We start from the raw sequence: 24815 nt of genomic DNA, 5'->3' as shown, positions 1-24815 counted from the left end.
CTCAGTTTGCTGGGGGGGGGGAGGTAAAAAATATCAACTGTGTGTTAGTCACAGTGGTGATGCATCAGAGGTAGTGTGATGGCTGCTTCACAGGCACCTCCGCACACAGCCCTACACAGAGGAATGCGTAATACTACTGTTACCGTCCTACTCATGGTGACACAAGGGCTCGGAGTCTTGAAGAATTTGCCTATAATCCCACAGCAATAAGGGCACAAGGTCAGCCGTCCTGATGGACCCTCCGTTCCTGTCCCAGAGCACCAGGGCAGGTCACTGTCCTCGTCCCCACCTCGTACAGCCCCCGCTTCTGCATTTGTGTTGCAAGGCAGGTAGAGACGAGATGATGGGCCCCATTTTCACCTGGGGAAGCAGAGGCACACAGAATGGACTTACCAGCCGAGCCCTCCTCTGTGGGGCTTTGGCTCACCCCACCGTGGCCATCGTTGAACATGCTCACCCGGCAGAGCCTCTGCAGCTGGCTGTCCGCCGGGAGGATGCCCTCCCCGGCATATGCCCTCAGTGAAGGCCCGAGAGACCCTAACATCTTGAGTCAGGTAGGAAACCAGGATGTTTTGTTCTCCTGGGGACCAGGGGCTACCACATCCCGACCTCAGAGGCAGAGCGCCGGGCCAGAGCACGGAACCAGGCGTCAGGAGAGCTGGGACGAGGTCAAGGCCCGTGACCCCCAGCAAGCCATTTCCTGTCCCCTCCTAGAGGTCAGCTGCTGCTGGACACCGTCACGGCCATCACAGCCACCTCCCTCAGGGCTATGCTAACACACTTCTGCCCTAAGTCTCCAGTCCCCGCTGCATCCTGGTGATTCTCTCGGCAATTCCTTACCCAGAAGTGAAACTTCCTGGGCTAATGAGGCCAGACATCGGAGCGCATGGGCCTCCATCTCCTGCCGTAAAGAAGGTTCTGGATATATTCCAGAGAGAGAAGAGACCGCCCCTCTCTCACGCACCGCCATGTGCTCCCGCAGCCTGCCAGGGGCTCCCTACCAGACTGGCTGCTTCCTTGTGAAAATAAAAAACCCCACTTGGCATCCAGGCCGATTTTGCACGCTTGAAGATGTACAGCCAGCGACTCAGAGGTTCCTCGTCTCCTCTTCCGCTCCTTCGCAAAGGAAGCGCTCAAATCATTCTGCCATAACGCTGTCTTTTGACTAAGCCCCGTCAAATGGAGTTCCCACTGATGAGGCAACACCATGTTTCAGCCATGGTCCTGCGGCTGTTTCCCCCTGCTGAGATGAGGGTGGGGTGCAGGGGGTGAAGGGGTGCTGGGGGTCTTCAGGAGGCACAGCCCTGAAGGAGTGTCTGCTCCCCAACTGTCAACAGGAACTTGCTTCCAAGAAAGGAGAACCGTGTGGAAGGAGATGTGGCAAGAGACACTTCGTATTAATGTTTCTCAAAGTGTGATCCCTGGACCAGCAGGTTCAGCATCACCTGAGAACTTATTAGAAACACAGAAGCTCCAGGGCCACCCCAAGCCACCGACTCAGAACCTCGAAGGCCGGGATCCAGTGATCTACATCCTGACACGTCCTCTCAGGGATTCTGACACACATTCACCACTGCTCTAACACAGCACAACCCTCCCGCATCAGAGTCACCTCAAGGCTTGGTGAAGAAGCACTGAAGGACCCCCACCTCCAAGATTCCCTCCTGGGTCAGAGCCTTGAGAGATGGGACCAGGGAAGCTACAGGGTTAACAGCTCCTCTGGATGACTCCAATGCTCTTTAAAGTGCAAAAGCAACCAATATAAATCAACAGTAGCTTTACCCAGGTCGTGGGTGGGAGGTGGTGGGGAGGGAAGGGAATTAGAGCCCTTTCTTCAAATAGAATCTTACTTGGGCCCCAACATGCTACATTTCACCAAATCTGAGCTGCCATCGATTGTAAGATGCACCGTTACAGAATGTAAGAAATGAACATGCGGCCAATTTTTAGTGTTAGCTGCCACTGATTGTTAAGATGCATCCTGAGTCCAGAGATGTACAAAGGGAGAAAATAATGTGCATCTGAGAATCGATAAAAACGTAGAATGAAACCAAAAAAGTGCATATACTGTAATGGATGCAGGTATGGGAGTCCTGGAGCCCTCTGACCTCCTCCTCGCTCTCTGGTGGGTCTGAAGAGACGCAGGACTTCAGAAAACACTTCAAATTACTGCATCAGAGAAGGCAAGCCACAGAGTGGAAGGCATGTGTACTACTTACATTGAGCAACTGACCTTATATCCATGGCATATAAAGAACTGCTACAAATCAACAAGAAAAGCAATAGAAAAGACATGAAAAACCATTTTGCCAAAGAGGATAACCAAATAGCCAAAAACATGTGAAAAGGTGCAAATTAAAATCACAATGTTGTACAAGTGCACACCCACCACAATCGCTAAATCAAAAAGGCAGATAATGCCCAGTGCAGGTAAGGATGTGGAGCAGGCAGAATGCTCACCTGTGGCCACGTGCAAGTGCAAACTGACACAAAAACTGTAGCAAGCTGTTTGGCAGCATCTACGAAAACTGAACACAGAAACAACTTAAAACCCAGCCATTCCATCCCTAGGTGTATTCCTAACAGAAATGTATGACCTGTGCACCAAAAGACACGTGTGAGGATGTTCACAGCAGGCTTGTTCTTTATAGCTGAAAAACAGAAACAACTGAATGTTCCTTTAGAGTAGGAGGGGTAAAGAGTGGTCTCTGTGCGTAATGGACGACTCTACAGCAAAGGGAGGGAGTGATCCACCATCACCCACGACAAGGTGGATGAATGTCACAAATGATGTCAAATGAAAGAAACCAGACACAAATGAGTACACATCTTTGATGAATTTAGGTAAAGTGCAAAAACAGGGAGAAAACTAACCTATAGTGTCAGAAATCAGTTTGGTGGTTACAGGTGGAGGGTAGTAGCTGAAAGGGGGCACCAGGGGGGAATCTGAGGGAAGCTGGGAGTGACCTGTGTCACACTCTGGGTGCTGGTTGCATTGGTGCGTCCACTTTGTGAAAACTCATTAAGCTGTACACTTTAGATGTGGGCACTTTTTTATATGTTGGACCTTAACACAAAGTCTAAAAGGCAGGAGGAAAGGAGAAACAGGAGGAAGAAGAAGAGGTGGCAGAAAGGGGGGTTTGAGGAGGAAGAGGAAGAAATCCCGACGCTCAGTCATCTAAATGTGCTTCCTGGATAAAGCGCTGCTTTGACTCCTGGATGAATTCTCTTTATGGCACTGGCATCACACCCTTGGCTTGCATTTCAAGGAGATACTACCAAAAGCATTCCTACAGACCCCTCTTGTATTTACTGTTTGAATAGTGCCCTTGGTGCCCTTTTAATGAGGATTCATGGGAGAAACTTCTCTAATATCTAGATTATCTCAATACCCTGAAAAGTTACTTTTTTCTCAAGCAACAGGTATGTATATGTGTGTGTGTGTGTGTGTGTGTGTGTGTGTTTAACCTAGGCACAACATGTCTATGGAATATCCTGTTTTCCTCTTTGCTTTGGTTGCTAGGAAGCTCAGTGTCAAAATTTCGGCCCACTTTTAATGGTTCCACTCACCCATTCTGTGTCTATTCTGTACCTGGGGCCGGGCTGACGTGATGAGCAAGACACATCCCTGCCCTTGGGTTCTCCCAGTCTAGCTGGGACACAGGAGGTGATTAGGCTGCACCGATCAATGCTGTGAGGGGAAGGAAGCACGGGGCCAGTGGCAGAATATAGTGGGGGCCTAACCCACCCTTAGAGGGTCAAGGAAGTCTTCTTGGAGGAAGCACCACCTGAGCTAAGTGAGAAGGGATGACCAGACATTTACCAGGTGAAGAGGGTGCAGAGGAATGTTCCAGGCAGAGGGAACAGCACAGGCAAAGGCTGTGAAGTCACAGTGAGTCTGAGGCCAACGGTAAATGTCTATATTCTAACTCTTTCCCTGGTTTTGTATATTCCTCAACTCTTAGTTCCCTTTGCTCTGATTTTCTTAGCTTTAAATTTTTATCTTATTTTTTCAAGGCCCCATGCATTCAACCGTGTGTGATACAAAGACAAAAAGAGCCTGGACAGAATATTCCATAGGTGCTGACATGTCTATGCTTGGTTCAGGTCTCAGAAGCCTGGCTCCCTCTCTCTCTCCTCCCAGGGTCCCATAAGCTGGAACTCTAGATGCTAAAGATGCTCACCGCATCCCTCTCTCCAAGTCTCCCCCACAGCAGCTGACACGTCGCAAACCCTCAAGTCCAACCTGACAGCTCGAGATGAATTACTCCATCAAGTGTCAGCTCGGCGGGAAGGAATTTCTACCGGGAAGTCACCGATATTCCCCACCAACCCACAGAGCTCCAATTTTTTGCTTCTGCTGCTCTACTCATGGCTACTTCCGGCAAGAGAGGTCAGGCCACTGGCCCCCTGGAGCCTCGATGGAGAACGTAAGGCACTCTCAGTTGTCATTTTGTCTCCACCTCACAGTCTCGTCCACGACAGGAGCACCGGCTCACGGCGCAGCAGCCCCGCCCGCCCAGCTTCTCCTCACTGTGTGTGCAGACGTGACTCTCCCTTCCAGGGGCCCCTGCCTCTTGCCTGACCATGGGAGTGGGTGTGGATTAAGCAGACAGAGGACCCTTGGTGGGGAGAGTGGACACAATCATGGGGAGGATGAGAAGGGTGGAAAAGAGACAGCCCCCCACCCCAACTTCATTCCGTGCCCCACGCGAGCCAGCGAGGCTCAACTCAGGCTGTGAACATAGAGGGAAGGATGAGTTATGTTGGCTTGATGGTGAATCTAATTACAGTCCCCATTAGCCATCAACCAAACCAAGCAATATTACCAGTAACGATAACATCACAGCCTCGCCGGTAGAGAAAGCTCTAGTTTTGCTCTGGACTGAGCTTTACCTCATGTTGCTTCAGGACCTTTGCACTTGCTGTTTCTACCCTTCCTCCAGATCTGCACAGAAACGGGTACAGCAAATCGTTCGGATCTAGATTCAAATATCTCCGTCCACAGAAGTCTTCCCTGACCACTCAGGAAATACTGGCCCCCCCTCGACCTCCCTCCACTGTCACCTTGCTCTGCTTAATACCTGCAGCACTCCACGATCTGAAACTAGTTTGCGTGTTGATTTACTTGTGATCTGTCTCCCTCTACTGGCCTGGAGACTTTGTGAGGACAGGGACTTTGCTTTGTCCCTGGCTGTATCCAAGGGGTCCGGTTGACTGTCTGCCACACGGGAGGTGCTCAGACACAGTATGTGATGAACAAGGGAATAAATAAGCTTCACCTGAACTCCACCAGAAGCCTGTGAGGTACCCAGGGCTTCCTGCAGAAAGGCAGCGAAGCATTCAACTAGGGTGCAAAATTGAAGGGAGCACCGAAAACCTCAGAAATCAAGATAAATTAAAAATGTTAACGCAATCTTTAAGAAAATCAAAATTAATGCCAAAAATCTGTGATGACTAAAATATCAAACTTTTAAATAAAGAATCAAGACAGGATCCCACTGTGCAGAGTTCGTCACTTGCCTCACCCTAATCTTGGCCCGCAAAACCCTGCATTTATTTACAATTCTGATATTCTGCTCATCCTGGATTTTTTGCATTCAATTTACCTCTTAAAAGATACTGCATTAAATATTACTCATCTCGCTGAGTTTTCTGGTGCCCCTTTCAATTCTGTGCCCCAGACACGTGCCTTCCTCTCCTCACCCTCAACCGGGCCCTGCGAGCTGAATGGGATGGCAAGTTTTCCTTGGAGAGCTCTTTCGTGGTCTCCCCACAGCTCACTGACCGCACCCCACATTATATGGAATGAAGACGTGTAGGGGTCTGTAATCTGAGATCGTCTCCTTGGGGGCAGGGCCATCCGGTTCACGTCTTCATCCCCAGCCCACGAACTCAATCCCCAGCCAAAGAGAGAAAACCCCGGCCTGCAGTCACACACACCCCAGCCCAACCTTCCTCAGTCACGCGTCCCTTCCATCCCCCAGAGTCGGCCACTATGCAGAATCTGGCATTATTATTCCCATGAATATCTTTACACCATAACTACTTAGGTATATTCCCCAATCAATGTATAGTATTGTTGTGCACATTTTAAAAATTGATATGTACTGTAACATATTTTAGGCATTCTTTTGTAAATTAATCCTTTTCCTTCAGCATTTTGTTTCTGAAGGCAATCCATGCTGGTTCATGTATCTCTGGTTGAAGGGTCAGGAAACGTCTTCTATAAAGAGCCAGATAGTAAATATTTTTAATCTCTGCAGGTCATACAGTCTGTCACAACTATTCAACTCTGCCTTTGTAGCACGAAAGTAGCCAGAGACTATGCACAAATGAATGGGCGTGGCTGTGTGCCCACAAAACTACGAAGAACAGGTGGTGAAATGGATTTGCCCTACGGGCCACAGTTTGCCTGCCTCTTTATCCATTTTCACTTTGGTAACTCAGTTTTTAGTATAACAAAATGTGTTCATCCATTCATCCATTCTGTCAACAGACTCCCTTTTGGGTGTTTACATTCCTTCAACATGACAAATGTTGCTGCTATAAGCTTCTTGCCTCTTCGTTTAGGTGAGAGAGTTTCTCCTGCATGTGTATCTAGAAGTGGAATTGCTGGGCCACAGGGTACAGGCAGCTTCATCTTTCAGAAATAATGCTAGATTGTTCAAGAGCCATGAGATCCATTCACACTCCCGCCAGCAGCATGAATTCCTGCTGCTACGCACCCCGGCCAGCACCTGGATACATCAGACTTCTGGATTTTGCCCATCTGAAGCGTGAAATGACACCTATTGTCGTGTTAATTTACATTTCCTGATTGCTAGTTAGTTGCTCCTCTTTTCATGAGTTTATTGGCCATTTGAATTCCTGATCATCAGAACTCTTGTTCCTGGGAACTGCCAATTCCTAATTTTTGCCCATTTTTTTTTAACTGGAGTGTTTGCCTTTTTTCCAGTTGATTTGAGGAAATTCTTTACATATTCTGGTTACTCTTTGTCAGTTATGTGTGTTGCAAATTTCATCTCCAAGTATGTGGTGTGTCTCCATTTTATGCTCTGACAATCAGAAGTTGATTACTTTACTGGGGTCACAGTGATCATTTTCCCCCTGTGATTTGTGCTTTTGTGACTTATTTAAGAAATTCTTCCCTTTGGAGCCAAATGACATGGGTTTGAATCTCAGCTCTATACTTGCTGGCCGTGTGGCCTGGGGAAGGTACCTAATACCCCAGAGCCTCAGTTTCCTCCTCTGTAAAACGAGGACAGTAACAGCATGCACTTCACTGGGTTATTTTGAGGAGGCTTGAAGGCACTTAGCACAACGCCAGGCTCCTCCTCATCATCTTCTCCATCAGCATACCTCCCCCCGCACAGGGACCCCACATAGGAGGGATGGGGCTACCTTGCTCTCCAGAAGGTCTGTGTTCTGCTGGAGATCATTCCGACACCTCTCTGACTTTTCTAGCTTCTGTCTCAGCGCTGTAAGCTCCGCCTACAAAAGCAAACACCTTAACAGAAGCCATTCTGGACTGGAGATATAGGTTCCATGTATATAAAGAGTGGCCAGGGAATGAAGTAGGCAATTCAGCAGCCTATCTGTGATGACACCCAGATGCTAAGTTCCTACGAGGGATGTTTTCTTTGACCATTTCTGAATATCAATGTCTCTGCTCACGCAAGTCTGGTCTACACCAGCCCAGTCTAGGGGCTGAATGCAAATACTCAGAACAGGACCGCTGCTTATCCTGAGACTGGGCACGCCCGAGTGAGACTGGTGCTCAGCTCTTCATCTTCCCTAATTATCACTTTTTGGCCAGTGGGTCAGCACGAGGTTTACAATACCACCATTAGGAGCAGCTGAAATGCCCACCCACTGAAGACTGGTGGAGCGAACCATGAAACACACACACCAAGGAGGACTATGTGGCCATGAAAAGAGAACAAGGAAGACTTCTTTAAAAATGGGAATCATGTGACAATATATAAATGTATCACATTAACATGTTGCACACCTTAAATTCACAATGTTGCAGGTCAAATATACTTCAGTTAAAACATTTTTTAAAAGAAAATCCAAAAAGATAGACTTGCCGTGATTCTTAAAATATATTTTGAAGTGAAAAATGCAAGTTGCAGAAGAAAACATATTATGCTACCTTTTGTGTAAAAAAGAAAGGAACCATTAGTTCAGCGTGTGTGTGTGTGTGTGTGTGTGTGTGTGTGTGTGTTCTACAGGCATACTTTGTTTCATTGAGCTGGGCTTTACTGCACTTTGCAGACATTGCATTTATTTACAAATTGAAGGTTGGTGGCAACCCTGTGTTGAGCAAGTCTATTGGTGCATTTTTTCCAACACCATTATTTTTTAATTAAGGTACGTATGTTGTTTTTTTAGACAGAATGCTATTGTACACTTAATAGACTAAAGTACAGTGTCAACTTTTATAGGCTCTGGGAAGCCACCAAATTTACGTGACTCACTTTATTGTGATATCCACTTTATCTCAGTGGTCTGGAACTGAAGCTGCACTATCTCCGAGAAATGCCTGTATTTGCTAATTTTTGCAAAAAGGAACAACAGGCAGGATAAGCCAGAAACCAGTCAGAGCAGTTATCTATACCAGGTGGGTGCTAATAGGGTAGAAAGGAGAGTAAGGGGAGTGCCCCCTGAGAGGTAAGAAGATAAAGGACTCAAAAACTCTCCCCTTGAGTCTCGAGGATGAACAGTAAGCGAGCGTTTGCACGCCCCCAGGGTGGTGATGGCGCCTCTGACCAGCACCCACTAGCCCACGGAGGAGCTGGCCACGTGGTGGAGGGCGGTCTGTGTCGAAGGGAGCAGAGGGATATCTGCAAGGGGGCAGTGAGGGCTGTTGGTGGAGCATTCCCAGATGAAGAATTTCAAGGGGTGGGGCACTGGGTCTGGATGCAAACACTAAGGGGCGGGGGGGTGGGAGGGGGCGGAGGGAGGCGCCCTGCCTGCCCCGTGGACCCACCTCCTTGGCGCGGAGCTGCTCCTCCCCGATGGTGGCACTCAGCAGGGGTCGAAGGGAACCCAGGAGCTGCCACCACGGCCAGTCCTTGACCGCCAGGAACACAGCCACATTCTTCCGGATGCACTGGGCAGCCAGCCGGTGAATCTGCAGGGGAGGGAGAGTGGAAACTGAAGGGCCTTTCCCAGCCCAGTTGAAGGAAGCAGAGGGTGGCAAAGGGGGTAGAGGAAATGGGTTTGTCCTAGTGGAAGGGATTGGGTAAACTTAAAAAAAAAAACAAAAAACGTTCCTTTCATGGAGTCAGGCTCCTGGCATCAATATTAGGCCACAGTTTAATCTTGCATCACCTAATAATAATAATAGGACAAGGAGTAGAAAATATTATATAACACAACAGAGTCACCTCTTACATGGGGATCAGGCTCAAAAGTCACTGTGCAAGGCAAAAACTATCCTCAAAAATCCCTGACACTGCCCGCAAGAAACAGCGGCCACAATTATGTCGCTAGTTGATATTTAAGGAAGGGATATTATTTTAAGCGCATTTAAATACAAGTTCCATGCTTCCCACTCTTCAGTGTGCATCGGAATCTCCTGGAATGCTTGTTAAAACACAGACGGCTGGGCTCTACCCCAGAGGGTCGGATTCAGTGAGTCTGGGGTGGGGCCCGAGAACCTGCATTACTCACAATGCAGGTCCGGGCACCACACTTTGAGAACCGCTGACCTAGTGCATTCTTACCATAGGTGGGAATCAAGCTGACTAAGAAGCCAGAGGTCCTTTCCCTTTGCCACCATCACAACAGCCAAGGCTCGTACAGCTGGCACAGCGCCTCCTACGGGCCACACACTACCCAGAGCGTCTTACACGCACCAGCTTAGTCCTCACTACAGCCCTGTGAAGGTAGGTGTTGTTATTATCTCCATTTTAGATGGGAAAACTGAGGCACAGAGAGGTACAGTCACGTGCCCAGCGCCACACAGCCTCTCAGTGGCAGAGTTAGGATCTGAAACCCTGCTGTCTGGCTGCAGGCACAGCCCAGGCGCTTAATTAACCTCTATTTCAAATAATCCCAAGGCATAAACTGCCTGAGTGCAGTGCACTGGTAAAACTGCCTACAATATTTTCACTATTTATGTTCTTGCCCTTTTCTGTTCTTACCAAGTACATACAAGGGAATTCACCAATTCACATAAGTTGGAGGCACGTGCACTGAGACTCATTCTGGTGGCAGTAATTAGCAACGACAACACTAAGGCAACGGCAGCTGGTATTTACCGAGCAGTAACGATGAGCCATGTACTGTACTACATGCACGTTATCTCATGTCACCTCCACTCAGGTCCTACGTGGTACAGATGGGATTCGAACATGGTTCCTGTTTGTCTCCAGAGCCGTGCTGCCTTTCTCCATCATGCAGGCTACAGATAGGAGACTCAGTCTCCAGATATGTCTGAGGATGGTGGCCCAGGGTGGTTCAGGACTGAGGACTCTGACCTTGCCCTTTGGTCCCAAAGGCCTCTGTGGCCAGGTCCTGCCCATGTGCTCTCTGCTGACCCATGAAAGCCAAGTTCTCCAGAGATGGGACAGGTTGAAACCATTTCCAACCCAGGAGGGCTTGGACAACCTCGTGGATATCCTGACCAAGGCCAACATCGGTGGTGATTTGATGTCAGGATCCTAGAACAGTCATATCATCTTACAAAGTGTCTATTGAAGTCTGACCGCTTGGGGTGGGTCTGTGGACCAGCAGCACTGGCACCATCATGGGAGACGGGCAGACCCCCGTGCTCACCGCAGACCCACTGGACCAGAATCCACACGTTAACATCCCACTGGAGATTCACGCACAAGAGGAAGTGTGAGCAGCAGGGATTACAGCCCCCAGACCAGCATAGATGGTGCTTTTCCAGGATCCCGCACCCCTGCCAGGTTCACAAGGCACTTGGGCTCCCGCACCTTCAGCTTCTTGAATTCCCGGCGGGACAGAAAGCCCTTGCAAGCCGCCTGGAACGAGATGATGCTGTGAGACACCAGCTTCTCCCGCTGCTTCTCCAGCCTGGAGACCACGCCCGCCTTGAGGAAGACCTGGAAGGAGAGAAGGTTGCAGGTGATTTCGCTGCCACCGAATCAGACTGCCTCAAGTGGGAGGGGCTGCCGCTCAGACCCCAGTTCTCCTAGATCTACCCGAAGTATCTGTCAGTAGCTGTCCTTGACTGGGGGGGTCTAAATGGTCAAAGCATCTTGTCTCCTGATTCCTCCTCTTTCCCTTCTTCTGGCCCCTGGACGCTCAGAGTGTGGTCCACGCACCTGGGTGTGGTCATCGTCACCTCCTGGGAGTTTGTTAGAAACGCAGCATCTCAGGCCCTACCCCAGAGCTGCTGAATCAGAACTGGCATTTTCATTTAATCCCCAGGGGACTCATGCACACACTCATTTGAGAACCACTGGTAGGACAGACCTGCCTAAGCGTCTCTGTGCACCGGAATCACCCAGGGAAGGTGGTCAATGCGCATTCCCAGGCCCCACCCCAGGATATGCAGAATCATGGGCTTGGCGTCAATCCTGGGTGTGCATTCTTTTTTGATAAGTGCTGTTGGCCATGAGACAAGTGCCACCCCCAGAAATACTTGGTCCTGCCTTATAAGGAGGGGCAGAGAATGTGGGGGAAGTGACGGCAGCCCTCCTTGGTCAGGAGGGGATGGGGCCTGGCGGGTGTCACCGGCAGGAGGTGTAGGCATTGAGCAGAACACAGCAGAAAACACAGTTTCCAGGCCTTGGTGCATCAATAATGGATGAGGGCCCCTGCAGCAAAGTGATCACTGCCTCCCTGGCACCCTCGCGGCTGCCCCCAAGAGACTGCAGGGAACACGGGAGGGTTTTCAGAATGAACCTGAAGCTCTGGGGCCAGGCCTGCTCCAGCCAACGCGGTGGGGTCATTAAAGCTGGTGTTGCCTCCCCAGAGGCAAAGGAAAGACACTCTGCTGCTGGGATATGTGTGAGTCGGTGACACGGGAGGGTTACGTTTCAGACGCCTTGGTGCCGCTTATTTCTAAGCACAGTCCTGTGCGTTTCTTTGCCAGATGTGGCTTGTAGCCCCAAAGGTGTTCAGTTTCTCTGGAGTCACTGGTGAGCTCCACCTTGATCAGTGACACTGTCAAGTAATCCATGACATTATCAATCAATGGCTAACATTGATGGAGCCCTCCTGTGTTCTGGATCTGAACTAACCATTTGGTATGCAGGCAAAGCACTTTACATGCAGAATCTTACATGGTAGTTACAACAATCCCTCCATTTCATGGAGAGAGAAACTAAGGCTAAAAAAGGCACGTGCCAACAACCCTCCACGAGCAGGTGGTAACACCGGGATTTATTTCCCTCCCCCGACTCCAGACGAGACTACAATTGTCACTGAATGTAATTAACATTTGCATGGCATCTAAATTTTTCAAAGCTCTTTCTCCTATGTCCCATTTTAATACGCAGAACAGTCCCACGAGGAATCTGCCAGCTCAAGGAAGCTGTGTCACTGACTCAAGTTCACATAGCTGGTGGTCAGCAAAGCTGAGACTTGAACCCAGAACCTCAAGTCCACGCCCTGTACCCGTTCTCAACATCGGCAAGAAGCTTCATTTCCTCGCTCACATGATCCAAACACCGGGAGTTTGAGGCTGAAATGCAATTTGATTCCAGGTGGAACAAAGGGTTTCAATCGATTCTCCATTCCCTTAAACCTATTTTCTGTAATGAAGACCACTCTGCTAATCCCACAGTAAACTTTTTCTCAGAGGGAAAGTGGAAATTAGCGCAGCCAATCGGTGCTAACTCTGTTTTGCAACCCTCCATCGCTTTACAGAACACCGTCAGCCAGGACCACCAGGACAATTAGCCTCATTGAAATAAAGACACGATTGACTCATTACCTATCAGATTGCTTCAATAATGACTGTACTAATTTCACAAGCTAGTGAGTCCCAAAAGCTGCTATAAAAAAAATCAATGATCAAAGTGATGACAGCGCTAGTCCATATATTACAAAAGGCAGCGAGTGCTGCCAAAACCGTTATTGATTAAGTATGAGGCTTTCATTAAAAAGATAATTGGAAACGACCATACGCAGAGTGGGAATAAGTCATCGCTGCTGCAGAATCTTAGCTTGATTTTTTTTCTTTTCAAGAGCGTACTCCGACCAGAAGGCCAACGGCATGTGGAATCCCACTTTTTCATAAATGTCATGGCCCTCAGCACAGGCTTTGATAAGGTACCGGGGGCTGAGAATCACAAAGAAAAATCTAAATTATTCCCTTTTCAGGGGTCCAGCTGCTTATCGGGCCCACGCAGAGTGTAACATCCCAACATCCCTATCTTTAAGGGATCTCTGGAAGCCAGTTAGGCAAGCCAAGGTTTAAAAATCTAATATGGCAGCCGCTCTCCTTTCTGGTATTGCTGAGGAATTAGCTACCCGCCTCTTAGTACTTTTCCAGATTAGAGGAGTTTAATTCTTTAAACATTAAAACGCTATCCTGTTTGACAAGCATCCTGACCCCATTGGCAAATGCCTGCCACAAATGATGACAGCCAGCCCCTGTTAAAGGACAATTTACTGATTCCCACAGCCAGCTTGGGAGGTAGAGAGCAGTGGGTCCATTTTACAGATGCGGGAACTGAGGCTCCGAGAGGCTAAATCACTTACTCAAGATTCACACAGTTAGGCGGTGGTGGGGCCTGGGTGTGGACCAGGTCAGCCTGTTCTCTTCCCCTATTCACAGCCTTCCCAACTATTAAGTGCCGAACCCTGCAAAGCATGAGAGTTGCATCTGCCCTTAAAGATCTCAGTCTATTGCCTTGCCTGGCTTCCCAAAGGGCACAGTGACCTTGATTTGCCCTGGACAGTTTCTTAGTGAATGCCAAGTATTAATAATAATAATGTTTTATTATGGGGATGTTTTTGGCTGGTAGACATCTTGCCTCGCCACTGTGAGACTTTGTACAGCGACTTTTCCATCTTGCTGTTTTCTTCCCTGCTCTGCAATAGATGATGGGATCACAGGGACTGATTTTGAAATTCATGAAATAACTAAGTAATTTATCTAAACAGTGGTTCTCAAACTTGAGCATGTACTGGAATCCCCTACAGGGCATGTTACAACCGAGACTGCAGGGTTCCATCCCCAGAGCTTCCGAATCAGTAGGGCTGGGGTGGCACCTGAGAGTTCTGCTTCCGGGAAGCTCTCGGGTGATGCTGCTGCAGCCGGTCTAGGGACCACACTTTGAGAACCACTGGTCTAGAAGGATGAAGTTCTTGGAGCTGAAAAAAAATTCTTCTGATTCAAGACCATAAACACCTGTGCGTAAAGAATTTGCTGTGTATTTCCATTAATAAACAATAGAACCCACAGCGTATTGAAGAGAACTTGGGGGTTGGACCAGTACAGGTTTCCATGGGAGCTGTGCTCCTGGCTCCCTAGAGGACCTGGAAAGGGGGCTGAATTCCCAGAGGTACATTTTCCTCATCTGTGGAGAAGGGATACTGTAATTATCTCAAGAGAGACTGTGAGGGAAAAGAGGAATAATATATGAATTTGCCTAGCATAGCACCAGGCTTGTGGTGGGAGCCCAGTAACCCAGGGGTTTATCTCTCTTCTGCTGGAAATGTCCACAGAGTTGCTGCCAGCTCCCAGCAGGATCAATCAGGTTGGAACCACAGCAGACTAACAGCTTCAACCATAGGCTGCAAAGGACCAAGAAGCCTGCGGGGAGAGGCTAGTGTGTCTAGGGGGCAATGACCAGCGTGAATGACTGTGAGCTCTCCGAGGAAAGAGGTGTGATGGGGCAGCACACTTCACTTTGCAAGAGGTACTAATGGCCAATAATGCCACCAACACTTTACACGGTACCTGAATGTGGAAGGCAATTAATTGACAAAGGTTTCCTGGGTGCCATTAATCAATCAGTAGGTAACTTAGTGGGGAGGTGGTCCCTTGGTCTCTTCTCTCTCCAATTTGTATTTCTAAACGTTGTCCTTACTCCCCTGCCCTCCTCCTGGTCCTTGAGTTTCCAACCTCTGTTCCGCACTCCCTACACTATGACCCAGGGAACGCTAGTTCTGGGAGGTGGTAATGGGTCTTCCACAAAAACAAAAGGGTGAGGGTTCCAGGGTCAGGTCACTTGGGGAGCCCTAAATACTATATTTTCCCTCTTGAAAACTTACAAGATGTATGAGCATATTAGGGCTCCATGAAATTCTTCTCTAAACGTTTCAACTTTTCTGGAAGGGCTTTTGGCGCAACACCAGCTTGGAGAAATCTACGTCTCTCAGCCTTAAAATCATGTACTTTCGTCCCATGCCCTCTCCTTTCACTTACTGCTGTTAATCCGCTAGGACCTGTTGTGTTACAGTTGGTTGCAAAGCAAAAGTTACAAGGCTTGGAGTGAAGATGGGTGTTTCTGAGGTTTCGAGAGTCCTACCTGAAGTCCAGATGTTAATTCTCCAGACCACTGAGGTCCCTGGGAGTGTTACCTCTAATAAATGATATTCTCCAATGTTATTTCCTCCCACATTATAACATTTTGTCTTAACAGCCTTGTCACATAACAAGGGCAGAGATCACTTAGCCCTGTGTTCAGCCCTGTCTGGTGGAAAGGAGACACACAGAAGTAGTGGATGCTGAGGAAGGACAAGAGTCAGGTCTCACGTGCGTCCCTCATGTCATGGGTAGAACGGCAAAAGGAAGAAGCTCTACTCACCTGGCTGTGCCCCATGGCCACTGTCTTCTTCTCCAGATCCAGGCTCTGCAGGAGCTCTGCCACAGCCTGGGAAAAAGAGGAGAGTTAGAGAGGAAGACAGACTGAGGGCAGGAGACTCCCAAAGTGGAAGGTCAGCTGGCTGCATGGCTGAGGGATACACCAGGAGAGAGAGGGTGACCCCACATGTCTGTGAGCTAACAGAGCTCCACCTCCCCAGGTAAGTGTAGAGGATGAGCATGTACTGGGCACCTACTGTGTGCCATCCACTCTGCTGGAACCTTCACAGACACCACATCGTTTCAGCCTCACAGCAACCCTAGGTGGGTCGTCATACTACCATGGCCATTTCATAGAGGAGAAAACCACAGATGCAAAACTAAATGGAGGATGTGTCTGCTACAGAAAGCACTATGGCAGTTCCTCGAAAAATTAAACATGCAGTTACTATATGATCTAGAAATTCCACTTCTGGATATATACCCAAAGAAGTGAAAGCAGGGACTTGAACAGATACTCGCACACACTCATATTCATGCCAGTATCATTCATAGTAGCCAAAAGGTAGAAGTAACCCAAGTGTCCATCAACAGATGGATAAACAAAATGTGGTGTATACACCCAACGGCATATTAATCAGCTTTAAAAGGGAAGGAAATTCTGACACAGGCTACAACATGGATGAACCCTGAGGACATTATGCTAAGTACAATAAGCCAAACACAAAAGGACAAATACTGGATGATTCCACTTACATAAGGTCCCTAGAGCAGCCAAATTCATAGAGACAGAAAGTAGAGTGGTGGTTGCCAGGGGGCTTCGGGGAGGGGGAGGGGGAGTTAGTGTTTACTGGGTACAGAGTTTCAGTTTTACAAGATGAAGGAATTCAGGAGATGGATGGTGGTGATGGCTGCACAGCAGTGTGAATATACTTAATACCACTGAACTGCACACTTAAAAATGGTTAAAATGGTAAATTTTGTTACCTATGTTTTACCACCATTTTAAGAAAAACAGAATGAAAGCATTTCTCCAAGGTTATAAGTTACACATGGGCCGAACTAGACTCGAACCAAGGTGTGTCGGGCCACACTGCAACACCTATGTCTCGACTGCTTCCCAGGCCCAAGACAGCTGCAGAGGGCCCTAGGCTACTGGGGAATTTACCTGCTGTGTCCCCCGTGACAGCCTCCCCAGCACCCTGTCCTTCTCATCACACGTGCCAGAGACGGCCTCACTCTCCCAAATATGTGAATAAATGGCGTGGCCTTTAACCCTGTGTTCCTGACCTAGGTTAGGGAGAGAGAGCCTGTGTTTAATTCACCTGTTTCCTCCACTGCACCTGGTACTGTTTTATGCATACAGTAGGAGCTCAATAATTATGACGACTGAATGAGGGAACGCCCAGTGAGGGCAGAAGCGGGGCAGGGTTGGGGGGGAGTGTGGAGAAGGGCCACCCCCTCCAGGAGAAACAAATTTACTCAGAGATCCCTGGATGCAGCCTTAGCCAAACCACCAGCTATTGAAAGGAATTTTCCTCTTGTCATATAGCACTGCAGACTCTGAAACAAGCCTGCCAGAGATCCGTACTGTCAGATGAATGCAGGTCGTGCCTGGTTCCCTGGTGACTGCCAATTCCCCTCCCGCTGCACCCTCACACCACCCCTCACGGACCTTCCATTCACCGGAAATCACAAAGCCTATCTTCAGAATAAGCTGTCAGAAAAGTAATTGCGACACTCAAAGACGCAAAAGGTATTATGGGACAGAGTAATCTGGTAGATGAGTTTCAATTCCATGGGTCATCGGCATCACAGAAAACTTCCTAAGATACAAAAAAAAAAAAAAAATGCTTATTAAAAGTCTACTCTGAGGCTGTAATCTGGGGGGAAGTTTTCTCCTCTGACCTCCGAGAGGAACATTCCATAGCGCCCCCTCCAAAAATTCAGTGGTTTCACTTATTACATTTTAGCCAAAAATGTTCCAAGGGAGCTATAGGCAGCAGAATGCATAAAACCAACATATCCAGGCTACAACATTTTTTTTTCTCTACACGAGAGGAAAACAAAATAAACATTGGCTGAAAACAAGATGGACGGATGGAAAAGAAATGAAGCCTACAGCTGGTGACAATTTTCTAACCTACTTTGGAGTTAATGCCCAGAGTCCACGTGTGGGAGGAAAAAATCAGGATGTGGAGTTAGATCCTGGACTGAGATTCTCGTTTAACCACTCACGAACTGTGTGACCCTGGACAAGCATTTTACTCTGAGCTGCAGGCTCCTCTTCAGAAAAATGGGGGGAAATAATGGCGCCTATTATGGAAGACGCTGTGGCTGTGCTTGTGGAGGGCTTCACAAAATAGCTGCATACAGTAGGCACTCAGTAAACATTCTGAGCCTGTCCTGATGTCCCAGAGCTGGTCCTACCGGCCTCTCTCTTGGATAAAATGGCAGTGGTGCTGCAGAATGCGGACTAAGCTTCCATTTCTCAGGTGTACCCCAAACATAGCCAAAACACACAACCAGCCCCACAAGATCCAAGGATTCTTCTCCGTCTCCCTGCTTTCTTAGAGCCCTTTAGATGTCTGTGTAGCCAAGCACATTAGGCCTCACAGAGATATTCTGTCCCATTGACCTCATTGTACAGATAAGGACGCTTAGGTCCAAGTGACAGAGTGAACAGGTGGCTGCGGGCACTGAACTGTGCTTCTGACCCTCATTTTCCTCACCTGCAAAATGATGCTAACATTCCCTGCCTAGACTGTACAGGGGCTGGGACAATTAACTGAGAATATGTACATGAAAATGACTTTGTCAGTGACTCTGTACTCAGCTGCTCTCATTATCAACATTAATATTACTCTTAGATCGAACCATATGAAACTGTCACTTGCTTAGGTGAGATACCAGTGATTTCATTTGTTTCTACCTAATATAATCACTGCCCAACAGCCAGCTGGTGGATGACAGGGCAAGAATCCAGGTGACTGTAAGAAATTTCTTCCTTGTTCCGCATCTTTATGGAATCAGCTAACCCATCTGAATCGTCCCGACAGTTGAGGTAAAACCTCTCGGCATGGAAGGCTGAGTAAAATGCGGGCCATTTTCCTTCCAAAAAAAGAGTTTTCCCTTTCCCTTGTGTTTTGGGGTCTGAGCACTGCTCTAAGTGCTTTACCCATAACTCGTCTAATTTTCAAACCTCTGTGACTATCTTAGGAAGTTTTATGCCCATTTTATAGAGAAAGAAAGTGAGGTCGAGTGCAATGAAAGGACTTGTCAAACATCACATGCTAAGAAGTAATGGAGGGGGACACAACCCCAGGGAATCAGAGAACTCAGCTTGTTCTCTGCCCTCGGACGCTGCGATCCAGTACAGCTCCATCGTTCGATAGCTGTGTGACCCTGAGCACGCCGCTCCTCCTCTCGGGTCCTCTTGGTGCCCTATTCTAGAATAGGAGTGGTCACGCCTATGCTACAAGGATGTGGTGGTGGTTTAATGAGACCATGAAAGTAGTGTGTAGGAGTGAGACTTCCAGAATGTCGCACAAGGAGCTTGATAAACCCTCTGCCCCCAAAACAATGATAGAAATGGATACAGTTTTCAAAAACAACAACTTTGATACTCTGGAAATTGAGCAAGGGGATACAGCAAATTGAGAAACATTTTTCAAGAGAAACTACTGGGCCTTTAAGAACAGTGGGAGTTTATGGCAATCATGGCCAAGACCCTTCCACTCCCCACTAAGCTCTGTCACTGCAGAGGTCCTACCAGGGTGAGGCAAGCTGTGAAAACCATCCACTTTACTGCCAGAAGGGGTTCACTTACAAGGATCAAAGTAAGGGGAAATCCCACACCCAGGAACACTGTCAGAAACAGTAGTGCTCTTGGCAGCAAACAAATGGAGAAAGTCAATGGCACAGCTAGCCTAAGACTGTTATCCTGAGAGGGGCAAGCAATGGGCCAGTGACTAGCCAGGTCCCTATAACGAGGAGATATAGGGAACAGGACAGTCATAGTGGGCCTTGAGAACCTCCCATATATTCCTGGCAATCTGGAAAGCTACACGCATGCACGGGAGGGACTGAGAGAGCCTTAGGCATCTAAATAGCCCTACTTAAATATAAGGCCACGTGCACAGGCAGAAAACATGTGAAAGAGCCACACAGAAAGTAAAATCTGTGGCACACTGTAAATGCCTGAATGTCGAATACATTTTCCAACCCACACAGAGTACTGTAAGAATCAGATAAAAGCTTCACAGATTCAAAATGTTTGACCACAACCTCTCCTGACCACTAAGCTGTGCTGACACAAGGGCAACTCCTGAGAAACCACAATTTATAATAAAAACAAGAGTGAAACAAACTGAAGAGAGATGGCAGCAGTCTCACAACATGGGGGAGCCAGACCCCATAACCCTGTTCAGGTAAGTTACCAAGTAACTGGGAAAAGAGCAGAGTTTAGAGATGCAGTTTTATATTACTGAAAATGGCCAGCTTTCAACAAAAAATTACAAGACAGGCAGAGAAATTGGGAAGTGTGACCTATACTCAAGAAAACAAACAAACAAAAAGCAGTCAACAGAAACCCTCTGTGGGCTTGGATGCTGGACTTAAAGACTTCCAAGCAGCTCTTACAATGCACATAATGTACTTAATATCATGCCTGGCACATGCTGAGTTTCAGTAAGTACTAATAACTGGTAGAGGTTCTGAGGTTATAAGCCCCTCTGGCACTGTGGAGTGATGACACACCCTCCACCTTTACCATTCTAGGCTCAAATTATGAGTCCTTCAATGTACCTGGGAGAAACCCAATTCATGCCTCCAGTTGCAGAATCCTTTTGTGTCCTAGAATTTTGCACAGAGCTTTCTCTCCAATGTTCAATAAAAAGCACACAGTCTGACATCTCACGTTAAGCTGAACATGCCAGACAAGCAGTGGAAGACTCCAGGAACCACAAAGAGCCATGGCTGGGAAGAGCTTCCCCAACTCAATCCTCAGCAGGTAGTGTGATGCAGGGAACCCACGTCTGTGGAGATAGATGCTCTCCTAGTAAACCATTTGGCTGCTGTCAGTACAGCACCTTCTCCAGGAAACCCACACCATGACCCAATGGCTGCCATGTGTTTGGGCACCTACTATGTGCCAGGCACTTTGTTATGCCCTATCACATGTTGTCCCCGGGTCATACAGCTATCAAGCATCATGGGGCATGGATGAATGGAAAGAGAGATGGCAGATACCAGGATCTGAACCCAAGTCTGTCTGACTCTAAACCACATGCTGTTAACCACTGAAAATTCTCACTTACACACTGATCAAATCATTCCGTAAGGGTGGGGACTATATCTCTGTTCTTTAACTCTATAGGCTCAAGACTGTAAACAGAATGTCTGGCACAAACCATAAACTATATGGACGAACGTATAAATAACACACACATTTATATAATTGGGTTGGTTAACACAAAATGGAAAACATGTATAGTTACTAAAAACAGTAGACCCAAACTGGAGGAGGACAGCAAGGTGAGAAAGAAAAGGATGATGAATAAATTCCAGAGGGCTAAGGCTATGGAAGGCCCTGTAAAAATCTTTTAGCATCATGAGAACGGACAGCTCCCTCTCTCCCTCCTCCCACCCCTCCACCCCAGTCACGGGCTCACAGGGGCCTCTCCCCAGCAGAAAATGACTCTGAGACAAATTCAGAGGAAATCGGGAGTGTCTACCAGAGTCTAAGACGGAACAAGAGTGGCTGCCTTTGAGAAGACAGACTGGCATGCCTTAGGTGTGTTCAGATCAAGTCCCCAGGGACACTGATTTGGTTGGCTAAAATCAATCATCACTGTAGACTCAGGGGAAGACGGTGGGCCCAGGGCTTTCCTATCATGGGATCAGGGAGACTTAGCGATTCCTGCCTCAGCAGCAGAGAGACTGAAGGGACCAGAATCTGGGATAGAGCCAAGGTGAACCGAATGAGCTCTTCCAGGAACCTGCCTGAGGTCACTCTGGGAGGGCTTCAGTGTGGGTTAAGGCATAATCTTAACCAGATGGGATAACCTGGGAGAGAGGAATGGGACCCACGATGGTTAGAGAGGGGAGACAGGGTCATTTTGGAGACAGGAGCAGGTGCCTGGGTGTCTAGAAGAGACGGGCATCCTCAACGGCTGGAAGTCTGCGTGAGAACACTGCTCCCTATAGAGGGCCAAGGAATGGCTAGAGTGGACTTGACTTCCTTCATAATTTTGCTTAAGCCAGTTCAAATAATAACGATCTGGTCTTCAAAGCCATGCTGCTGCTGGTAACCTTTTGGTCAACCATCACCGATCACCTAATAAAGCCCAGACTCTTATCTCTGCTAACAGTGACTATGGTCTGGCCCCTGCCAACAACCTCAGACCCTTTTCTTGACACTTGGCAGCATTTATGCTCCAGCCACACTAGATTGGCCACGTAACCTCGTGACTCTGGATCTCTGTACATGCTATTCCCAATGTGGCTTGCCCTGTACTCTTTCTCTTACTTGATTCCTCAAAACTGTCCCAGAAAGCTCAACTCAATCATCATCTGCTCTGAGGTGTCTTCCCTGAATGTCCCACCCTCACCCCTGCTGCAAAAATCCGAAGTTTTAGATGTGCTTCCTGGGGCATCCCAAAACTATCCCTCTGTCTGGAAATTATTCATTTTCATCTTTCTTCCCCACGAAGCTGTGTCCTGTTCATTCCTGTCTCTCTGGCAGCTAGCACAGGGCCTGATGCAAAGCAGGCACTTGGTTACAGTTGGATGGGATCAATAATAATTATTTTAAATTAACATCACGGATGGCACATTCTATACAAAACTTCACCGAATACTCTGTCTTCAAAAGGCTCCCGTTCAGAAGTCCTGTATGAGCATGAAAAGGTGCTCACCAGCCCTGACCATCAGAGGACTGCAAATCAAAACCACCATGAGATACCACCTCCCACCCATTAGGATAACTACTGCAAAACAAACAAACAGAAAACCCAGTAAATAACAAACGCTGGCAAAGATGTGGAGAACTGGAACCCTCGTTGGGGGGAATATAAAATGATGCAGCCATTACGGAAAACAGTTTGGAAGTTCCTCAAAAAACTAAACATAGGATTACCATATGATCCAGCAAGTCCACTTTGGGTATACACCCCAAAGAATCAAAAACAGGGTCTCAAAGAGGTATCTGTACATTGTGTTCATAGCAGGGTCATTCAGAATAGCCAAAAGGTGGAAGCAGTCCAAGTGTCCACTGAGAAAGGATGGATAAACAAAATGCTGTACTACATAAACACAACGGAACAGTATTCAGCCTTGAAAGAAGGAAATTCTTCTTTTAAGAGTGTGCTGCAACACGGGTGAACCTTGAGGCCATCATACTGCGTGCAATAAGCCAGTTACAAAAGGACAAATACTAGGGCTTCCCTGGTGGCGCAGTGGTTGAGAGTCCGCCTGCCGATGCAGGGGACATGGGTTCGTGCCCCGGTCCGGGAAGATCCCACATGCTGCGGAGTGGCTGGGCCCGTGAGCCATGGCCGCTGAGCCTGAGCGTCCGGAGCCTGTGCTCCGCAGCGGGAGAGGCCACAACTGTGAGAGGCCCGCGTACCGCAAAAAAAAAAAAAAAAAAGGACAAATACTAGATGATTCCACTTATATGAGGTCCCTAGAGCAGTCAAATTCATAGACAGAAAGCAGAATGGTGGTTGCCAAGGGCTGGCTGGGGGGCGGGGGATGGGGAGTTAGTGTTTAGTAAGGACAGTCTCAGTTTTGGAAAATGAAGAGTTCTGGAGATGGATGGATGGATCCATGGATGGATGGATGGCAGTGGTGGCTTCACAACAATATGAATGTACTTAAGGTCACTATGCTTAAAAATGGTTAAGTATGCTTGAAAATGGTTAAGATGGTAAATTTTATGTTATGTGTATTTTACCACAATAAACAGTAAAAAGCCCTATGTGAGGGATTTGAGAGCCTGAGTTCAAATCCCAGCTCTACCACTGCCACACTGCCCAGCTTGGGGGGTGACAGCCTCAGTTGCCTCTGCTGTAAAATGGGGATAATTCCCAGAGCAGGGAGGCTTTATCTACTGAGGGCTGTAACCTTTTCACATTACGCCTGATATTTTGTGATGAGGGTTTGTACAACTGTGGTAAAAGGCACCACACTATTTTTGTTTCGGGAGCACAAAATATCCATCAGGGACCCTCCAAATGAGAGTACTTCACTGGGAAAGAGCCTTGTTTAAGCACCACGTGCATGTTGGGCACACAGGGGACACACCAAGGCCCATTTCACACCCTGACAATGAATTCCCTCTGCTGCTGTCTAGTGTCTAATGATAATATTGACCTTTTCTAGCTGTCAAACTTGTCTTATTAAATCCTGAGGTCTTAAATGCTTTGCACACAGAGGCTGACAGTTTGCCCACCCGAGCACGTGTTCATGTATAATTCATGGCATATCATGTTGCCTGGCAAATGAATATTTATCAGCTTTTTCATAAGAGGCAGGATGGCATTTCCTTTAGTTGCTACCAAAATCCTATGCTGCAGCAAATGAAATTTGTGAGCAAATAAAAAGAGAATAAGAAGCAGCAAAAACTCCCAAGTCCATTCCACTTGTAATTTTCCACTTTCCAAGGCCTCCAGCGAGTGTACGGAGGTGGCTTCGGTTTGGCTACAAGAGAGAACTGCTGAGTCGTCCAGAATAGAAATGCCTCCATATGCTACCCCCACTGCCCCCGCAGAGAGCTCCCCCACGCCCCACTTCTGTGCTGTTTTCAACTGCAGAGGAGCCCAAGCCCCTTTCAATGGTTCCGTTCCAGATGCTCTGAACGGAGATTAAGACTGGGGGGGACCTAGGATAAAGAACCCCAATGAAGCTTGGTACAGAGTGCCTGGTGGCACCAAGCCAGGCAGAGTTTCGTGGTCTCCAAGATGGGTTGGCGGGGACAGCCTTGCTCCACACCAGCTTGGGTCTGAGGTCCCCTCCCCACAGTGACTCAGGAGGGCCACAGAGAAATGCCGCCTTGTCTGCAAGAGGTGGCCTGCGC

The 24815-nt window shown here is 48.0% G+C and overlaps 1 protein-coding gene across 1 annotated transcript in view; it reads right to left on the bottom strand.

Moving 5' to 3' along the window:
* MYO18B (myosin XVIIIB) overlaps positions 1-24815 on the bottom strand; it is a 227522-nt gene that overhangs the window by 123426 nt on the left and 79281 nt on the right. Inside the window, exons 21-24 of the mRNA XM_082641570.1 lie at positions 15744-15809; positions 10953-11081; positions 8996-9139; positions 7405-7494 (exon numbers count right to left, since the gene is read on the bottom strand). Coding sequence (XP_082497696.1) covers positions 7405-7494; positions 8996-9139; positions 10953-11081; positions 15744-15809 — 429 coding nt within the window. The remainder of the gene's footprint in view (positions 1-7404; positions 7495-8995; positions 9140-10952; positions 11082-15743; positions 15810-24815) is intronic.

The sequence above is a fragment of the Mesoplodon mirus genome (genome assembly GCF_964341445.2).
Source record: "Mesoplodon mirus genome assembly, chromosome: 13".
In the NCBI taxonomy this organism is placed as follows: Eukaryota; Metazoa; Chordata; class Mammalia; order Artiodactyla; family Ziphiidae; genus Mesoplodon; species Mesoplodon mirus.
This window is presented reverse-complemented; position numbering and strand designations above follow the sequence as displayed.